Source organism: Halichoeres trimaculatus, unplaced genomic scaffold (assembly GCF_033239565.1).
Source record: "Halichoeres trimaculatus isolate MK-OKI-2021-1 unplaced genomic scaffold, fHalTri1.1 fHalTri1_scaffold_12, whole genome shotgun sequence".
NCBI classification, from domain to species: domain Eukaryota; kingdom Metazoa; phylum Chordata; class Actinopteri; order Labriformes; family Labridae; genus Halichoeres; species Halichoeres trimaculatus.
Genome location: NW_027437190.1, coordinates 14094919 through 14114865, shown reverse-complemented (window position 1 = coordinate 14114865; position 19947 = coordinate 14094919). Strand labels below are relative to the sequence as shown.

The following is a 19947-nucleotide window of genomic DNA, read 5'->3' as shown; positions in this document are numbered from 1 at the left end:
TACAAACATTAAGTATCATTAAAAAACATAATTTCATTGAACTACCAACAGATGGACCTATTGTTGACATTTACATCTGTTCAGCAGAATTAACATTACAGCACATGGAATTAAACGATAAAGTGTTAAGTAGTGGGAAATTAATCAACCTGCAGAAAAAGTGGGCCTATTTTCCCTTTTTAATTTGGAGTTACTCTGTTTTTTTGATTTGCTGATTAAAAAGTAGGCCACATTCCGTATGACTACTCCTTTTTAGGTGTGAGTTGTTCTTACAACACTCGTGCTACCTCATCCAAAACCAACATGCTGTCAGATGAGGATGTGGGTGTTGGTTTCACTGGCACTCAAAGCAAATTCTTCTGCTATCGCACATCATTTTGACACACAGCTTAATACCCTACTCCTCTGCCTCTCACTGTACTCTTCTCTAATAAACGTAAAAACGAGGTACAAGTAATTTCAAAGCAAACTAGGGTAAAATCACAAAATAGTGAGATAACAGAGGACCAGTCGCTACATGCCAAGAGTGGAAAGTCTGTGTCGCCAACAACGCCCTAACCCACCCGAAAAGAATAAAAAAAAAGGTTTTGAAAATGAACAAAATCGGAAGTGAGAGAAAGGGGAAGCCAATGCACGTCGTTTGATAGTTTGAAGATACACCGACTCGCTAGAGAAGCCGAAATCTGACTTCTTCTAAAATACTTGTGGTTTTTTTAATGTTCAAACTCGCGCAACTACAAATACCGCGAGAAAACAGCGGGAAGAGAAGTAAATATCAAAGTTATATCAAACTTACCAGGACACAGAGAGACAGGAGCTGAAATACAAGACTCAGTGAAGAGTGTGCTGATTACTTAGAGTTTACTGTAACGTTTATAGTCGGCTCGGCAACGCCCTGTAATGATGGGAGGGAGAGGGAGGGATGAGGAGACAGGGGGAGAAAGAAAGAGAACAAGAAACGTAGAGTGCAAACAAACCATCCCTGCCCATATCTTCCCACAGTCGCTGTAAGCGGCACAGCTACTTTCAAATGTTAACACTTTCTATTCAGTTGGTTGGTTGCTGAAAGAGTTCACTTGCTGCCGGAAATGCCATAAGTGCAACCTTCATGTAAACTTCGAGCCATAAAAAGCGAGTGACACCCCATATGACACACTGCAGCAGTGTGGACATGCAGAACTTGGGCGAGTCCGGGCAACACACTTCCTGAAAAAGATCATTCTGGAACTTGGAGGTCCTTTAGGCTCTGATGGCTTCTGATCCTGTCTACAACTGTTTCCTTTATGCTTATTTAGCAAAGCCCCAACTCCAACACTCACTGGTAGAATGCAAGGGATGTAAATCCAAATCCCCACACATCACTTCAGACCTTCAAATTAAAACTGAACTAATTTAAATCATTTGTCTTACTTTTTTGGTCACCTTCACAACTTCAAAACAACATAAAGTCAATTTGAACAAGAAAAACACTGCACATGCCAGTATGGCACAGGGATTTTTACTACCCAGAAATAAGTATAACCAGCTATGAATCACTCTAGTTTGAGGGGTCGAAGAAGTTTCCCTCGAATGCCCACTATACAGTCAATATAACACATTTAAAATCTCCAATCATAATATTGCCTGAAAACCAAGTAGTGCCTTCTTTCTCCACCCCAATGCTTCCTTAACTATTTTCCATCAGCTCACAGCTTTAGCACACAGCCACACCCACCCAAACAAACAGACTGACATCTCCATGCTGGTTTTGTGTTGGTTCACATAACAGATACACCCTGACACAGCCAAGGTTTTTTTTTTACAGAGTTTAATTACAAAAAAGAATTAAACAGTCACTTGACACACTGATGAATGCACAGTAACATGACTAGATGTTTCAATCTGTTTGATGCCGGCAGTGAAAATACAGTGGAGAGGGAAAGGTCATCAGTGGAATGTCAGATATTAGGGGCATTTTTTTTTCCTTTAATCATATTTGTAAAACAAACAAAAAAATCTCAAACTGACTACAAACTTGTAGAAAACAAACTGATTTACATTTTCAAAGTGATAGTCCCCAAGTGACTTGCCAAATGCCTGCTGAAATACACCGATGAAGGTTTGTTTTAAAGATTTTTTTCTTTTTCACAAAATATGCAAGTGCTGTGAATGAAATGAACTGAGCCAGTTCATCAGTTCTTCCTTTTTCCCTTGCTGGCAGCCTTGGCCGGTGTCACTGCAGGAGCAGCTGCTTGGTATAGAGCAGCTGATATTTTGTTGATGTAGTACAAGGCGAAGAGGGAGAATATTAAGCTGGAGCAAAAATAAGGACAAAGGAAATTAAAACACATTCAGTGGCTTTTTGTGGTGTGTATGAAGTTGAAGTTGGCATTCTCTTTGTGCACAGATACTGTCTCTTACCATGTGGTGACACAGACACGGTGCACAAGACCAGAGGCGAACAGTGACAGGCACAGGCACAACAGGACTGGAAGTAAGTGAGCGAACAACACATTAGAGAAAAAGAATGTAAAATTTTGTATTTTTTAGCAAATCTCTCTTTACTGATGTGTGGTGAAGCATTAGTAATCAAGATATGATGACCATTATGTACAAATGTTAGCTGAGCTGACACCCAACCCTGCATTTTCAGAACATAAATACAAGGACATGAAAAATAGAGGGCAACTTACTTTCTGGGAATATCTTGGCTTGGAATCCTTTCCCAAAAATCAAATTTTCAAGGTTGTTAAATGCCTGGAAAAAACAGTTAAGGGAGTGCCAACCTCAAGGAGTAACATTACAGCACAAGACAGAAAACCCAGGTTAAGACAGAAAATTGGATGAACATTTTTTTCTGTAAATTTCAGTTCCAAACAACAAAACTGAATAGCCAAGAACATTTTAAAACAGTTTCAAACATCTGTAAAGCCCTACCAAACTTCTAAGTTTTGTGATTAATACTGATGAAAGCAGTTTACTATGTTAATAGGAAATGAAAATAGGATACAGTGAGGGAGCAGATGAAGAGGACAGAGCCGAGGAAACCTCCAAGGATGGTGAGCCACTCTGTAGATCCCAACTGCTTGCTGAACATCTGCATCCCAGCAAACACCAGCACTGACAGCAGACTGGACAGCACTAGAGAGGTGCCTGTGTTCACGGCTGAAGGATTACATGAGTCAATTTAATTGCATGAAGTCTTTGAGAAAACAGATGAAAATCCATTAATCTCGTCTCTGTATGAGTGATGGAGTTGTTAAACGTCAAGTTAAGCAAGACAATGTCGGATCTTATTTCAAAATCTGAACTTATGACGCTATCCAACTACAGCACCTCTAAAGTGCCAAATAGGAAAGACTTTAGTAGTAACTATTAATATATATTAAATGCTAAGCTAACTCTTTCAGCTAAAACAGGTCGAATTTTTATTCTGAGTAATTTCTGAGAGTTATAAATTTACAGTCTTGCGGCATATTTTCCCTATTTTATTAGTTGTGTAAGCGTTTTGGACAACAGAAGCCCATAAGTCAGGTAAGAGCGTCCTGCTCCTGCTAACGTAGAGCCACGTCAGTGTTCATTCAAAAATGCTTCCGATACGGTGCTGTTAGCTTCAAGCTAAGGAAAAAATATCCACAGCAAATTAACACTCACTATACACACTTTGGTAAAGACAAATTAATGTACATAGTTCTGGGTTCAAACACAGTGAAAATAACCTATTTATGTTATCTAAACATGAAATATCCATTGGTTGGCTTCATCGGGTTAGCTTGGCCATACAAAATAGCATCAACTGAAAATCAGTATCTTGACACCAACAATCTTGCATGAAAAGAAACTTCAACGAAGCATAATATTGCATACATACCCATAATTCCAAGCCTTATTAAAGCCCCTGCACAGCCCGAAGAGTGAAAGAGATTTAACTTGGTATGGCAAACCGAAATTCCAGGATCTAGGAACCAAACCCTAACTACCCGGTCAAAATGAAAGGTCGCACCGGTGGGCGGATCCTTTGTGTTTTAGGGGAGGGGCCTTGTTGGACAGTTGTAGTCGAGTAAAGTCTCAGGGATGTCTTAAATCTAATCTTTTCAGTTTATTTCGAGTTCTTCTTGAAAAGAAACGTGTTTAAATGGGAGCTACATAGACTGCTAATGTTTGAGGGAAAGTGTTCCTTGTTTTGTCTCTTTCATTCTTTCATTAATGAAGCAAATGCTTTCAGGGAAATGAAAAAAAAAAATCAGAAAAAAATGTGCATAAAGACAGTAAAGTGTTTCTTTACATTTGTATTATGTTAAATTATTTCTAAATTTTAACATTGTGTATACTCTACTCTGAATGGATTTTTTTAAGTTGTCCCTGTCTACTCAAGGTAAAGGAGGTAGTACATCAACCATACATTAAGCATTATTGTGTGACAAAACAAACAAACAAACAAACAAACAAAGAGAAAGAAACAAAGAAGTTTAAAGCAAAAAGGGCACTCACTGATGGTTTTAGAAAGAGCTGGTACAAAATTTATTTTACTATCCACAATGTCTGATACAAAAATGAAAGACAGTTAGCTATGGTGTTTAAAAAAGTTCAATACTAACATTTTTCAACATTTATTGTATTCACTAAATATATTAATATTTAGAAAAACAAAAATAAAAAATCCAACTGACAGCAACTTTTATATTGTGTTGGTACTTGTTTTGATGGTGTATGAACTTGACTCAGTTTAAATTTTTTTAAGTTAAATTTCCTGTGATCATCAATTATGTACAAACATGCTGCAGCTACATCACCAATTAATGTATCAATGTCCATATCCACTTGTGCTGTGAATTTCACATCAAATCTGTCTTTCACAAGGGCTTCTTCTTCAGTCCAAAAACAGCTATAAACAGCAGAATCTCGACAAACGCAGGAAGAACACTAGGAAAGGTGTGGTAGAAGAAGCAGAAAAGAATGAAGACAGATTAGGAACAATGTAACAATTCCTTGTGCATCCATACTTTAAAATTTGCAGAGTTGAGCTACCCTAATTTGTGCATGAAATACTGCTGTAAAAATACATTTCTACAAAGCAACCAACCTGCAAGTGGCAAAAATAACCCAATACGTCCAGCATTCCCACTTCTCAAACACAAAGAAAGACAAGGATACGGATGCGCTGCAGTGAACAGCTAGTGCTGGATGCAATATCAGTCAGGAATAAAAACACACTGTAAGTGTATATTTAAACCAACCTGCAAACAGCAAGGATCCACCAGTAGATGTCACATTCCCAATGCTCAAAAAGAAAGAACAGCAGAGCCACAGAGGCACTGGCATGGACTCCTGTTGCTATAATGAGTTCCTGGTCATGGAATAGAAACTGAAAACTAAATTTACCCTCAAAGATACTTTTTCTGTTTTGTTTTTTTTTCAATCATTGTATACTTTTTAAATCTTTTTTTTTGTTTAACTGGCTACATGTGTTGTTCTGGCATGCATGAAATCATTCTTGAATTCCATCTCAATCCATGTATTTTGTCATTCATTCATCCATTTCCTGAACCGCTTATCCTGTGCAGGGCTGCAGGTAACTGGAGCCTATCCTAGCTGTCTTCAGGTAAGAGGCTGGGTACACCCTGGACTGCTTGCCAGTCAATTAAAGGGCTGACAACCTTTCACACACACACACACACACACACACACACACACACACACACACACACACACACACACACACACACACACACCCCTACGGACAATTTAGAGTGACCAATTAACCTGATGGGAATGTTTTTGGACTGTGGGACAAAGCCAGAGTACCCAGAGGGAACCCACACGCATGGGAAGATGTAAACTCCACACAGAAAGGCCCACTGGCCAAGCTGGGAATAAAACCAGTGACCTTCTTGCTTTGAGGCTGCAGCACTGACTGTTGCGCCACCGTGCAGCCCCCCATGTATTTTGTCTTAATTGTATTTCTACCACAGTTCTGTTTAGTTACTATCTGTCCAACTGTATATTGCTGTAATAAAGCACTCTGTAACCCCAGATTGATAAAGTGTTAAAAACACTATGACAGTTGCTATTTTCTTTTTAAGCTATATTTTTTGACACCACGTTCATCTAGTGCTGAGGCCAACTGCAAATATACACAAAATTAAATCACCCATTATTTTGCATTACTTATCAACAAGGCTATACACAGAAGCAATAAGGATACATAGGAGTCCTTGGCTGCAATTGAACATGGACACACCAGAGAAGAACCCAGCAAGCTCCACTGCAAACAGACCCAGAGTGACTGCCAATCCAACCACCAACCTAAGACAAAGACTGACATGTTAGAGGGATTTTAATGTGTTGAATTGTTTCAACCTTCGTGTATTTTAAGATGATTACAAACTTTCGGTCTTCGTCTTCGTATTGCTCTTGAGTGAAATCCAAAGGTAAGCAAGCCTTTACGTTATTTTCCTGTAACAGAAAAAAATCAGAGGTTGAAGCATAGAAACACCCTTAAAACACTTGGAGTGCATGAAAAATATAATGTGTAGAACAAGTAATCTCTGTCACTTACCCTCGACCAAAAGATCGTGATAACGATGACAAGGTGAGCTATGATAGTCAAAAACCGAGCAGGAACAAGGCTGCTAACAGCCGACATTATAAGAAGCTATTTTATAACGGAAAACGAGTGAAGTCAAACTCAATACGTAAACAGTACGGGGCTGCAGTTTATACGGTCAATGGACTAAACGTTTGCGAGACAGCTTAGCCAACTGCAGTTAGCTTTAACAGGTAGCTTCGCAGAAAATAATTAAGCTCCGTGTACCACCCATAGACTGAACAGCACGGAACAAAAGACCTACAAAAATGGATATATCCGATAGTATCAAATTTCCAGTGAATATGAACGACCACAACAATCGAAAACATGTACCAACACAACTCATGTGTGGTTGTGCTTTGTGGTTGCTACGACAACTGACTACTCCGACAGAAGTCGTTGCATTCTGAATTTAGGGCCGATTTCACAAATACTACACTCAAAGGTTCCGGACACGGACTTTATTTTGGGGTGGACCTTGGTCTGATTGTAGCACATCACTGCCATCTAACGGCAGTAGTGAAACTAGGCCACAAGCGATTTGGTATGGACAATCAAGCTTTGCAGAATCTAATAAACACCTGGTTAGTTGTATAAGCGATGGTACTGATAATCTTGGCTGTTGGGGTATAACAGGCATGGCTTTCTGCGATATTTCCCCCCCAAAAAAATTACCCGGCTTTATTCATTTTTGAATAAATAAAATAGTGATGCTGGAGTGTAACGTTATCAAATAATCAAGTAGAATAACATCAAATTTTCACGTAACACTTTCAACGTCAAAGTTGCAGTTTGTCATATTGCTCGACCAGTGTTATTGGGGTACAGCCAAAACGAGATTCCCCCCACCCCCTTAAAACGTTTCTACGACTGCTCGACACGGTGATTCGAGACAGACAGCAAAATATCAGCGTGTGCGCACCAGCACATATCAAGCTAGGAACATAGCCGGCAGAAAAGCTACTGGTTCCCCAGCCTGGATGCGGGGTTGTGAGGCTCTAAATGCTGCGTTGACTCAAGTTCCTTTATCACAGAGAGGCTAGCTTCGTGGGGACATGGCAGAAGCGGAGTTACAAACCTTTACCTCAATCATGGACGCGTTGGTTCGCATTAGTGTGAGTGTGACGTTCATTTTATTATTTCAACCACGTGAGCCCAATTTTTCCTTGCTATCATCGTGACTGTTTTCCACATTTTTCTCGATCCATCAGAAAGCAGTGGCTTCGCATTTAATGAAGGAATGCAGGGCTGTTTTCATTTCGTGCAACATTTGTTTGGCATCAGTTAAATCAAAGGGTTGCTGGCATAGCTCTTGCACCGTGGGGGGAACATAAAAGCAAGGCCACACATTGCACATAAGGCACATTAGGCAAACACCGTTGAAGAGACAGCTATAGACACTTGATGGTTATAAACTTAAACACACAAACATTAGCTTCTATAGGCTTGTTGTAGCTTCAAAATGTTTTACGGGCCCGACACGATGAGAAGGCAGGGATGATGCACGTTGTCATAGAAACGGGATGCTGCGTTTAGCAGTTGTATCACTGGAAAAAGGTCTACTCCACCAGAATTGTGTTTAAAGTGAAGCCCAGGGGCTAAAACATTAGTAATTTTAGAATGCTTTATTTGACTGTAAAAAGGGATTTTTTTTTCTAGCAAACCATGGCACCCTCTATCAGGACCTACCAAACCAGTTTTGTCCCTGTATCTTTTGAGCTACAGGAATCTATTTCAGTAGTGACTTGCTATCACTTGATGTTAGGGCTTGGTATTTTTCCCCTCTCTTGCTGTGCTCCCTGTATCCAGCATCAGTCAATGTAACCAGTGTCTGCTGCAGCTCCCTTCCTCCATCCTGACTCCCACACACCTCATATACATTTTTTCAGGTCACAGAAGACTCAGAAAATAAAGAGCAGTGCATCCTTTGTTTACGCTAGTGACTCAGCCTTTATCTGATCTGACTCCTCACTTCTCTCCTCAAACCTCTGCAGTCCAACATGAAGAGCATGGAAAAGGAGCTGCATTGCCCCGTGTGTGATGAAATGGTGAAGCAGCCTATCCTCCTGCCTTGCCAGCACAGTGTGTGTCTGCTGTGTGCAGCTGAGGTGCTGGTACAAAGAGGTTATCCTCCCCCAGAGCTCCCTCCAGAGCCCAACTCGCCTGCCTCTACACCCAACTCACGCTCCCCACGTCAGGCACGAAGGCCTGCGCCCAAGACCCCTGATCGCCTGGAGCGGGTTCTCAGGACAGGTGAGGAAAGAATCTGAGATATATGTGAAGCTGAGTAAGGAGATGTTGAGCTCAGCATGAAGTCACCTACGGGTGGCGCCATGTTTTATAACACAGATGATAGTATGTTACTCATACTCCTGTTAATGTCTGAGTTTACCTGATGAGTCAGAGATTTATGAGTTCATCTTATGACTTATTGAGTGCATGTAGAGCAAAAGCTGCACTGGATGATGTAGGCATCTGTCATGCAGGTGTGATGTTTAGAGCATGTAAGCAAATGTCTGCTCCACAGCAGAGGTTTTTGTTTTTCAGCTTTTTGATAGATAAAAGTTGGGAAAAGAAAAAACTCTGCTTTTTAATTTTTTCCCATGCTTACCTGTTCCGCTACTAATCTACACCTATGTCCTTCTCCCAGTGTGCAGCACTTACCCAGGGCGAAGGAGGAAGGATGCCACCCTTCCCCCCATGCTGTTCCCATGTCCTTCCTGTCAGGAGGATGTAGAGCTTGGAGAGAAGGGCCTGACAGACTGCCTCCGCAACCTCACTCTGGAGAGGATTGTGGAGAGGTATGCATGTGCACAAACATGTTTAGACATACTATAATTAATGGGATCACAGTTAAAAAAAAACAGGTGTAGACTGCAAAACTCCCATCTCATAGATGGGTGAATGAAGTAACTAGGGTTTTAGCTGAAAAATCCCCTTAGCCAGTCATGCATACAGTGAAGAAAGGCAGTGAATGAAGGACCTGGTCAATACTCTCTTTTAAATGAGACAGAAAATCATTTGCTGGAATGAGTTTCAATAATGAATCTATCCTCTGCTCCTGATCCAAGGCTAAACCTAAGAGCAGACTGCAGGAACAACTCAAAAATCTGCAGTGTACTCCTCCCTAAAAAACTGGATCAATTTCACCAAACTTTTGTTGAGTAACTTTGTAGTAAGATACTTCTCACCACCCTTTTAATGTTAATCATCCCCCTCTCTTATCAGTTCAAATAGTGAAGATCAAAGCAAGAAGGGCTGTTTTGAAAAAAAAGTGCACAGAGATGGGAAGGGAGAGTGATGGGGAGAGGCAGTTTCTCAGTTTCACACGCAGCAGTTTGATGAGTGCAGCTGCTCCCTCCCCAGGCAGTGGTTGTGTTGTTGGTCAGGAAAGTGTGACGGTGCATGTTTTACTGTGCAGGATGCACTAACAAGGCAGCTGCTGGTGATGTATCCAGGTCAGGCTGTTAAAAATTTCAACTCCTCGCAACTAAAAAAGAAGCAGGGCAAGCTGGGATGAGCTCAATCTTCCCTTACTCAAGTTAAAAGCACTCTTACTTTCTTGCCTTTTTCTCTCTTGCCAGATTTGCTGTAACCTCTCCCGTTGCTCTATCCCCCTTCAGGTACAGGCACACAGTCAGCCTGGGCAGTGTAGCCATCATGTGTGGTTTTTGTAAGCCCCCCCAGTCCCTAGAAGCCACCAAGGGCTGCGCAGACTGCAAGTCAAACTTCTGCAATGAATGTTTCAAACTCTATCACCCCTGGGGAACTCCTCGAGCTCAGCATGAACACATCCTGCCCACCAACAACTTTCGTCCCAAGGTTTGTTTAGTTTTGCGTTTTTGATCATATAGAGTGACTTCAGTTTTATTGTCTTTGTACCTTAATCCTTTTTGGTGCTTCAGGTCTTAACATGCACAGAGCACGAGCAGGAGAGGATGCAGTGGTACTGTCATAACTGCCAGAGGTTGCTGTGCTCACTTTGTAAATTACGTCGAGTCCACCACGGACACAAAGTGCTGCCTATAGCGCAGGCTTATCAGTCTCTAAAGGTGAGTTTGTGTTTGGTCTTTTCTTACTTTAAGATGCTGATGATTGTAGCTTTGAAATCAACTTTTCTTCTGCTCTGAAAGGACAAGGTCACAAAGGAAATGAACTTCATTCTGGCCAACCAGGAGACCATACAGAGTCAGATCACTCAACTGGAAGCTACGATTAAACAGATGGAGGTGAAGCATCTTTACTGTTTTGCGCTTTTGCTCTGTTATGTCAAAGTACCCTCTTGCCCGTGCAGTACCTTAAAACATGGCTTTCAGTTAGTGTTATTTGTTTGGATCAACACAACCTGGCATATTGTAAATGTTTAGGGCTGTACAGTATTGTTTTTTTTTAAACCAGTATCTGAAATGCAGATTTTTTATTTCATCGTCAGGAACATCAGATCTCTCCAGTTTTATTGTGACACTATTTAGTATCCTAAAGCAAGACAAATGTCATATGATTCCACAAATAACAACTTTATTTTCTTTATTCTGAGTCTTTGTGGAATAACTGGAGTACAGGCTTCTGACAGGTTTTAGCTGCTAACATTCATTCAGTAAATAGGTCAGGCACAACCAGTGTTGTCACCATCACTTGAGTCTAAGTAGAATCTCGGGTCTTTAGTGTTCAAGTCTGAGAGCGCTGTCATACTGGCAAACCAGTGTGCCCACACCCTCAGTTGAGTCCGTGCCACTAAAGAAAAAATCAGTCGAGCCCAAGTCCTAGAAAAGTCCCCAGAGCAGGACACAGGAAAGTCACCTGGTGTAACTTTAAGTATCTTACCTTTAGTATATAATATAAATGATGAATATAGCCTAGATTGAGTTCAGGATAAAGAATGTTGCTGTTTGTCCCCAAACTCTTGGCTGTGTAAACCTGGGCTGACTCTGTTGGACAATTTTGATGTACAGAAAACATATTCGATTCATTAACATTAGTGTCTGTTGATTGGTGTGATATTTAAGTAAGGGGTCTCAACTGGAAACTTGGCTTCATTGTATAGACTGTAGGTAAAATGCATACAATAAATGATTAGCTATGTCACATCCCATTCAACTTTTTTAGCAGCTAGCTTATGACGTTCTCAACAGCCAAACTTACATTAGCATTAGCCAAACTTACATGTTCTATATAGATGTCTGTTAAAGTTAAAGCCATTATCCTGGTCTTCTCCTCAGTGTTTCATTTTACATAGCACAACGTGTTATACATAAAATGTTGCTCTGGATTTGCCAGAATGCACAACCTGTGACACCTCCTTTGACACCTTGCCTGGCACTGTTGCTGAACGAGACAGCACGTGAACGAGCATACACATAAACAAGCATATATGTCAGCTGTAGCCTGAAAACTGACCTGTTATTAGGACCTTATACCAGAAAAAATAATAAATACAAATTAAAAAGCATTCATTGATAAATAAACTCGAATCCTCCCCCTAATGCAGCCAGAGTTAAATTCGAGTTGAGTCACGAGTCTCATATCCAGACTCGGGTACCAGAAGATTTAAAACCCAGTAACGGCTGCAAGTGAAGCAACTGGTTGTACTTGTTGGAGTCTGCATCAACTGTTCTTCTGCTCTGGATTCCCCTCTCTGTCTCTCCCTTTAGGCTAACAGCACAGTAGCCCTACATCAGCTGATACACTGTATTCGAGAGCTTGGAGCAGCGGTAGCAGAGCGTCAGGGGGCTCTGGCTCTGGCCCTGGAGGGATCTCGCAGCAGGAGGGAAGAAGCCCTGTCTGCCCAGGTTTCAGAGAGACGAGGCCTGCTGGAGCATGCTGGGCTGATGGCTTACACACAGGAGCTGTTGAAGGAGACTGATGCACCCTGTTTTGTACAGGCTGCTAGAATCACTCACAACAGGTACACACAACACACAGGGTTCTTTAGCTGAATCCTAAACCTAAAAGGCTGACTGATTAGATTTGTTTCTCTACATTCATTTTTTTCTCATGTATCATCCTGAACATTTTTCTTCATTATCGCTGTGTGTCTGTCTGTGCACTTCTCCCTCTTCAGGCTGGTGAAGGCTATAGAACATCTCCAGTGTTTCTCTCTTGCTGCTGATCCCTGTTTCAGACATTTTCACCTCGATGCATCCAAAGAGGTGAAGCTCATCCAAGGCTTGGCGTTCATACGTGGTATGTAAACAGTGTGAAAGGAAGAAAGCTGGCAAAACTGATGTTATTGACAACTGTCGGCTCTTACCAATTACTTTGTTTAGACAACAGACATTCCACAAATACTGGTGCACAACCTACAGCAAAATTAATCTTGAAGCCTAACATTTCCAAATCATATTATAGAAATTTTTGAAAAGTTTGATCATTTCTATCAGACATCAACATGATGTTGTTAACCTTGAATACTTAAATCACAATTATGCAAACATTTAGTACATAATCTCTTCCTCACGTGTGATGATAATTGTTGACTGTTACCTGTCTTTTCCACAGCCCCACTGGCTCCAGTCATTGACACACAGAAGACTCTTGCCTATGACCAGCTCTTCCTGTGCTGGCGTCTCCCTCAGGACTCAGCCCCAGCTTGGCACTTCTCTGTGGAGTACCAGCGGCGAGCGGGAGGTGCTGCAGCCACATGGGGTGGCATCAGATCCCCTAACGCTGCGACAGCCTGGCTGCGCCTGGACGAAGTAAGAGGGACCAACGCTGTGGTCGATCGGCTGCAGATGGACAGTGTGTACGTGCTCAGGGTGAGAGGCTGCAACAAGGCCGGGTTTGGGGAGTACAGTGAGGAAGTTTACCTCCACACTCCACCAGCACCAGGTAAAATACAGGCATGCATCATGACAAATCATGTTTTAGCTTTTTCTTTCCATTTATTTGGAAAAAGTCTTCCATGTAGATACAGAATGTGGCATCTTTCAGTATTACCATTTTTGAATCAATCAACTAACCATATTTTTTCTGTCCATCCCTTCATATCCTCTGTTCCCACTTGATTCTAATTTTAGCTTCTGCACCAAACTTTGCTTATTTTGTTCAACATTCCAGTTTCACCCAAGTCAGACTCTTTCAACAACTTTCCTTCTTGCTTCAGGTTTGTCCTGCGCTTCATAAAACTCCTGTTTGTTCCTCCATACCATTCACCGTTTTTCATGCTGTTGCTCTTCACCACCACCCCTCACAGAAAAGTGATCTGCCTCATTTTACGTGGTCTTCTCCTGATCTTATTCAGCTCTTTTTTCCACTTGATGCTCAGTCTTTCTTGATAATCTAACCGCTCCTGCTTCTTGACTCCCACCCATTTTCTTCCTCGCCATCCTTCCCTTCTTTCCTGGTACGCATCCTTTTCCCTTCCTCTCAGTGTTGAGTTTCTCCTTGGACTCACGCTGGGGGCTGCACGCTGACAGGCTGGCACTAGGTAAAGGTCAAACCTACGCACGCAGTGTGCCAGGCCTCTCCCTCCTGCAGGCCGCTGACCGCACGCTCACTTCCTGCCACTTGACCTCTGACCTGCTGGTGGCCGACTTGGCTGTCAATCAAGGCAGACACTACTGGGCATGCTCGGTGGAGCCTGGGTCATATCTGGTAAAGGTAAGAGAGATGTTTATGTGAAAGGTGGTTATTATCACAATGTGTTGAGCTAGCTTTATGTAACAAGCTGACTCAAAACGGACATGACTAAAGCCTCTTGGCTCTCTTTCTCTCCATCTTGCAGGTGGGAGTGGGACAAGAGGTAAAGCTACAAGAGTGGTTTCATCTCCCCCAGGACATGACAAGCCCACGGTAAGTCTCAACTTTTATACGAAGATCCTGGAAATGTTTCCACCCCCAAAAGTTTTGAAGGTGATTTTCTTTTTGTTGATTTAAAAGTTTATTTTTAAGCTTTTATCTCTTTATTTCCATGAAAAAACAGTTGATACAACAAAGAGCGGGGAATGGTCGCAGGTCAAAATCCAGAGGCATTCACTTCAGGGATCACAGCTTCTTTAAAACAGCGTGTGTAGTTCAACCACTGAACCAACAAATTCAACAGTGATGTTGTGCTTTTAGCCACAATTGGCCTGAAATAAATTCAATCAACCTTTTTTTACAGTGACTGATTGAGTTTAATGATGTAACACATACAAAAATCCAACCAGCAGTGCCAACATCCGACCTTCAGCTACCTTCAAAATGCTCACAGCAGCATGCTGTGTTAATTTGCCTCTGACATCTTGAGGCAGTTAGACATGTTAGCACACCAACTACAACATTTCAAAGTTTGCTTGAGTGAAACAAGTTTGATAAATAAAAAAAAAGCTGATAGAAATTAACCCCAAAAATAGATTTACAAAAACAATGAGCTGAAAGTATACAAAACATTCCCCCTTTGGGTGTGATGTCATTGTATCGTATGCTGACCCAAAGAAATACTCAAAGTTTGTAAGACTTACAAATTGGGCACATCTTCACATATTTTTGGTTATAATGGGGTCAAGATGAGCCTTCATTGAAACTTCTTATTTATTTTTTGTAATCCTAACACAAAAGTGTGCAAACCCTACTCCCAGGTCTAACTGCACGTGGCTTGCAAAGCAATCACTGCCAACAACCAATGATACCATAAAGATATACTTTATGTGCCGATAAGAGTGTGTCTTTGATGGGGGACTCAGTTTACTTTTCATTTTAACAGAAAACTTTGTGGTCTTAGCTTTTACATTTTTTTGTGCTTGTGACTATTCAGAAAATCTGACATTTTTTACTAAGTGTTTCCGATTGCCAGGCTCCTCTTAATCAAAACATTTTTTTCCGAACCTTTAAATTTTTGTTTTTCTCTTCCTCTCGTCCTCTTGTCCTCTACTCAGCTGTGACCCAGACAGCGGCCATGACAGTGGAGCAGAAGACGGCCAGGACTCTCCCCCCTTCTGTTTCCTCACAATAGGCATGGGCAAGATCCTGCTTCCTCAGGGACACAGTCACACTCACAGTCAGAGCCAGTCAGAGGGGGCACCGCACTCCCACAGTAGCAGCCACAGTAACCTCCCTCACCATTACACCGCCCCTCTCCCACCTCGACTGGGTGTGTGCCTGGACTGTGACAAAGGACGTGTCACCTTCTATGACGCCCACTCATTAAGGATCATTTGGGAGACTCATTTGGACTGTTCGGCTCCTGTGTGTCCGGCTTTCTGCTTCATTGGTGGGGGGGCCCTGCAGCTTCAGGACCTTGTGGCCAATCGGAGCATTGAGGAGCCGCCCCCTCGGAGGGTGACTATCCAAACATGTGCGAAGAATCTCAACAAATAGACAACAGTACAAAGACACGGTTCACTCAGTGTTTCTGTAGGGGTTAAGATGGCTTATATTCTCCACTTGGTCTGAATTGATAATTTATTGCCTTGATCTTGTCAACCTTCTAATTGATTGAACTGTCAGAGCTAAACATGGTTGTGTTTTTTCCTTTGATTGTAATTTTTGAAATCTGATGATTTGCATTTGCACTTAGCCTGGAAATATCAAACTTCTCCTTTTCAGATTTGTTTATCTAATATTTATTCCTGCTTTACCTCGCCTTGAATTTGCAGTGCTTCTATGGAAATAGTAGCTGAAGTGATTTTAGACTATGCAGAATTCTGTTGGCTGGGTGAGCCAGACACCTTTTAAAAAGGTCAAAAAGTCAATTTGCAATGTCAAAAAAATCGCCCTCCCTTTATGCTTGTTTGCATTGGTCCCAGAATGACCTGACAAGTGTTGCATGCAAGTAACGCTAGGACTCGTACCTAACATCCTCTTAATGCAGATAACTGACTGTCGCTCTGTAAAAGCACCTCAGACGTACTGTATGCGTATTTTATATTGTCATTTTTTATGTAGCCTAACAATGTGTTTAGAAGTGAATATACAAAGTGAATTCAAAAGGTACTGTTGGCTCATGTCAGGATCACGTGTCTCCGTGTCTGAACATCCCAGTCGTTTTTTATAGAGTCGCTGTTTTTGCATTTCAAAAAGGACTCATGTGGCAAACATCACATTCGACTCATTTTTAAGATGACAGGAGAAAAAAGACTCTGCAGGATTATGTCTGATCACTCTGCTTGAATCCAAACATGTGAATACATTTCAGTGTTCTTCATTGTGCAAAGAGCTAAAAATGTTGATGGCCTACATGTCCGGTATTAAACTGTGCTGTTTGAGTAATTTGCACATGATAATAAGATGTGACGTTTAAAACCATACTATCTGAAGTAGGTTAAAGCAAAAAGGTCTATTTGATGAGCTCTGGTTGACGTTCCACTTTTTTCCCTAAAGCTCTCCTACCACAGATGCTCATTTATCCCTAAGCTGGTTTATGATATTTTGGGGGAATGTAATAGCAAAAAAAACTGTATCATTTCAACGCAAGAGATTGTAACAATATTTTCAAATTCACTGGCTCTGTATGCATTTTGATATGTGATACGATCCTCTGGTGTGTATGTGTGTATACGAGCTCTGGCTGTGACTTTCACACTTTCAGTTGTGTGTGATTCCAGCCTTGAATGACATATTGAACCTCCTCTGCTTGTGTGTCAGCACAGCACATGAATGAGTTTAGACGGTAGCATCCCAGAAATCAGACTCTCTACAGTTAGACTTGACCTTACAGGCTGGATTTTTTTCTTTGATGTCATATAGAAAAACAATAAATAAATGACTGGTAACCATTTGATGGGCTCACTTTATTACTAAGTAATAACCACACTGCTTCTGAGATTTCAGTTTTTTGAATAACTGTATTTCACACATACTTTTAACAAGATTTAGTCCTTGTTTTGATTCATGAAGTCTCATAACATTTCTGAAATCACTCTAAGTTTTATCATCCGCTTTTATTTTGAAGCCCTGCAGCCATGTTGTTGCTGAAATATACTTAACAAATGTATTTGTCACATCTTTGTTGACGGTAAACATCAGGAACAACACTATGTGTGATTATGAAAGCAGACTCTCTTTGTTTAATTGTCATGGAAAAAGCTGATGTGTCTGTGTGTGTGCTGCCCGCCTGCATGTAACGACAAGTGTGCCTTAATCGCCCGAGTGTGCCAGGGCTACATGAATGTACAAATAGGATCTATTGTGCCACAGGGCTTAAATATAATCAACCTGTTTTGTACAGTGCCAGAACACGCCTCACTACACACCTGATACAGAGCAACAACAGCAGGAGTGTGGGTGTTTAGCTGGTGAGCCAGTTGGACCGGTGTTTTAACAAGTTATTATCATCATCAGACAGAGTGAGTGACAAACATGAATTTTCCACGGAGGTAAAAGAGTCAGGGCATGTGTAACATCTGAACTGTCATGTGTTTGTTGTTGTTTCTGTCCATCAACAGGAAGATGTTGCAATGAATCCAGAAAAGTATGACCTGTCTGCTGTGAGGCTGTGCAACAATAAAAGTCACCATTAGGGGGCGACATTGTTTGTGCTTTGCTGCTTATTCACTGTGTCCTGTTATAAAAAGTTAGTCAGCAACAGGTGCACAATGTGTCAACGCTGACTTGTCTGGTCACAGATCTTTAATGACAGGTCAAATATTGCAGGTTAAGTCACCCTGGCTTCTCTCATGCTCTCTTTGCTGAGTTAAACCTTAAAGATTGTTCATCTCCTCTTTGATTCTCTTTCTCTCTTTTTTCTATGCTTTCTCCTTGCACCATGTGTTAATGGTTAATAAAGTGCATGTGTGCAGTAACTCATAAGAGCACACCTGCAAAGTGTCACATGATTATCAGCTATGTTGCAGATACACCACATATATCTTAAAGCAAGAAAGCAAATAAGTCAGTCTGCATTTACTCTTCCCCAATAAATCAAACTCAACCCTAAAGGAAAAACGTCCCTGCTGCACCCTAGCATGGCTTTGGTCCCATTGTGGTTGCATCATCCCTTAGTTACAGCTAAGTTTTCTTTACCCATGTTTACCCAGCTCCTCCTCTTCCCTAAGGTTAAGCCCATTTTGTCTGTGTGTTTGCACGCAAGCTTGTTCTGGCGTAAAATTAAACTACATTTCCAGCTGAATTTACTTAAACCACATCCAAGCAGATTTTTTTTTGACAGGATACCCCGATGGATGTCAGGGTTAGACTTTTAGAAGTCTAAAGATAAACAAACAGCTTGATACAGATAACAGGGAAAATAGCAATGTGTGGAATTTTAAAACAGAACAAAAAAAATGTTTTTGTCTGACGGCTCTTGAGGTGGATGTTCAGACACATTTTAAGAGTAGATTTCCACAGTAACAGGCAGGGATTGTCCGACATGAGTCACCACCTGAGATGAAACTACTTTAATCAACAATTAAAGCTTTCAAATGAAATCAAAAAAGGAATGATTAAACATAATTATAAATATTTTGGGGGGGAAAGGCTGCTGAGTTGTATGAGGAAAAAGTTACACAGAGGAAACTTTAAAATGTGCTCACAGTGCAGGAAGCTGTAGAAATATCTGCAAATGCAAGCACAGACTCCCTGGTCCCTGAACAGCTGTGTCTTCTGTCTTTCCTCAGCACCTCTGCACATCACTGCGGACATGTATGTCCTCCACACACTCTCAGACACACAGAAACACACACATTTTAGCTTTACAAGTTTTAACTATGGTCTATGCTGAAATAAAAAAAAGTCTGTAAAACTGGATTGGATCAGTGATACTTGAACAGATTTGTGAACCTCCCCCAGAGAAATAAAAAATGGTCTTACCAACTGTACTGAAATACACACACACACACACACACACACACACACACACACACACACACACACACACACACACACACACACACACACACACACACACACACACACACAAATCTTCCACATGTGTATGTTCTGGACGGATGCCAAGTACATAAAGCGTGCTAAGACAGGACCAAAGCTCCTTGGGCTCTGTTGAGTATTTATGGGTGAGTGTGTCTCATTTTTAGACAAGAAAAACATTAACTCTCTATAAAGGCCTTGTAAATACCATGCCACCTGTTTGGCTTGGTGTCGAATTACTTTCTTCATAATCAAAAGAAATGAGAGAAAAAAAAAGTTTGTGAGACAAAAAGTTGTTTGTGAGTTCAGCATGTTTTTAAAATAAACACTGTGGCTTTTTTTTTTTTTTTTTTTGCCTTTTTTTGTGTTTGCATGTGTCCAGTCATGTCAATGTCAGTCACTGAGTCTACATGAACCCTTTCAGGTAAAAGAAATGAAAGCCTGACAGATGATTTATACCAGTGGTGAAACATGAATATTCTTCCAAGTGGACCGAGTTTTTGGTCCACAGGTCATCCTCTGACAGCTTAATGACTAGCTGTCCACATATCACCTCACTCACTGTTTTTATTTTGAAGGACAGCAGAAGCAGTGGG

General features: G+C 41.2%; 3 protein-coding genes across 4 annotated transcripts; 1 reads left to right on the top strand and 2 right to left on the bottom strand.

Moving 5' to 3' along the window:
- Nucleotides 1-1986: 1986 nt before the first annotated feature.
- Nucleotides 1987-3997, bottom strand: krtcap2 (keratinocyte associated protein 2). The gene is made up of 5 exons (XM_074682604.1): nt 3851-3997; nt 2990-3144; nt 2673-2736; nt 2401-2467; nt 1987-2292 (listed from the first exon to the last, which is right to left on the bottom strand). The coding sequence occupies exons 1-5, from the start codon at nt 3852-3854 to the stop codon at nt 2172-2174; spliced, it is 411 nt and encodes a 136-aa protein (XP_074538705.1). The 5' UTR covers nt 3855-3997; the 3' UTR covers nt 1987-2171.
- A 495-nt stretch (nt 3998-4492) lies between these two features.
- tmem107l (transmembrane protein 107 like) lies at nt 4493-6958 on the bottom strand. 2 transcript variants are annotated; one of them, XM_074683972.1, is made up of 5 exons: nt 6539-6958; nt 6368-6435; nt 6185-6285; nt 5217-5313; nt 4493-4902 (listed from the first exon to the last, which is right to left on the bottom strand). In XM_074683972.1, exons 1-5 carry the CDS (start codon nt 6623-6625, stop codon nt 4833-4835), a joined length of 423 nt encoding a protein of 140 aa, XP_074540073.1. In that variant the 5' UTR covers nt 6626-6958; the 3' UTR covers nt 4493-4832. The 2 variants fall into 2 exon arrangements, with proteins under 2 accessions (XP_074540073.1, XP_074540072.1); XM_074683971.1 differs by lacking the exon at nt 5217-5313 and adding an exon at nt 5063-5159.
- Nucleotides 6959-7431: 473 nt separating this feature from the next.
- Nucleotides 7432-17311, top strand: trim46a (tripartite motif containing 46a). The gene is made up of 12 exons (XM_074684039.1): nt 7432-7683; nt 8563-8821; nt 9219-9369; nt 10192-10390; nt 10474-10620; nt 10702-10797; nt 12220-12473; nt 12630-12751; nt 13067-13396; nt 13938-14167; nt 14292-14359; nt 15424-17311. The coding sequence occupies exons 1-12, from the start codon at nt 7624-7626 to the stop codon at nt 15863-15865; spliced, it is 2358 nt and encodes a 785-aa protein (XP_074540140.1). The 5' UTR covers nt 7432-7623; the 3' UTR covers nt 15866-17311.
- Nucleotides 17312-19947: the final 2636 nt, after the last annotated feature.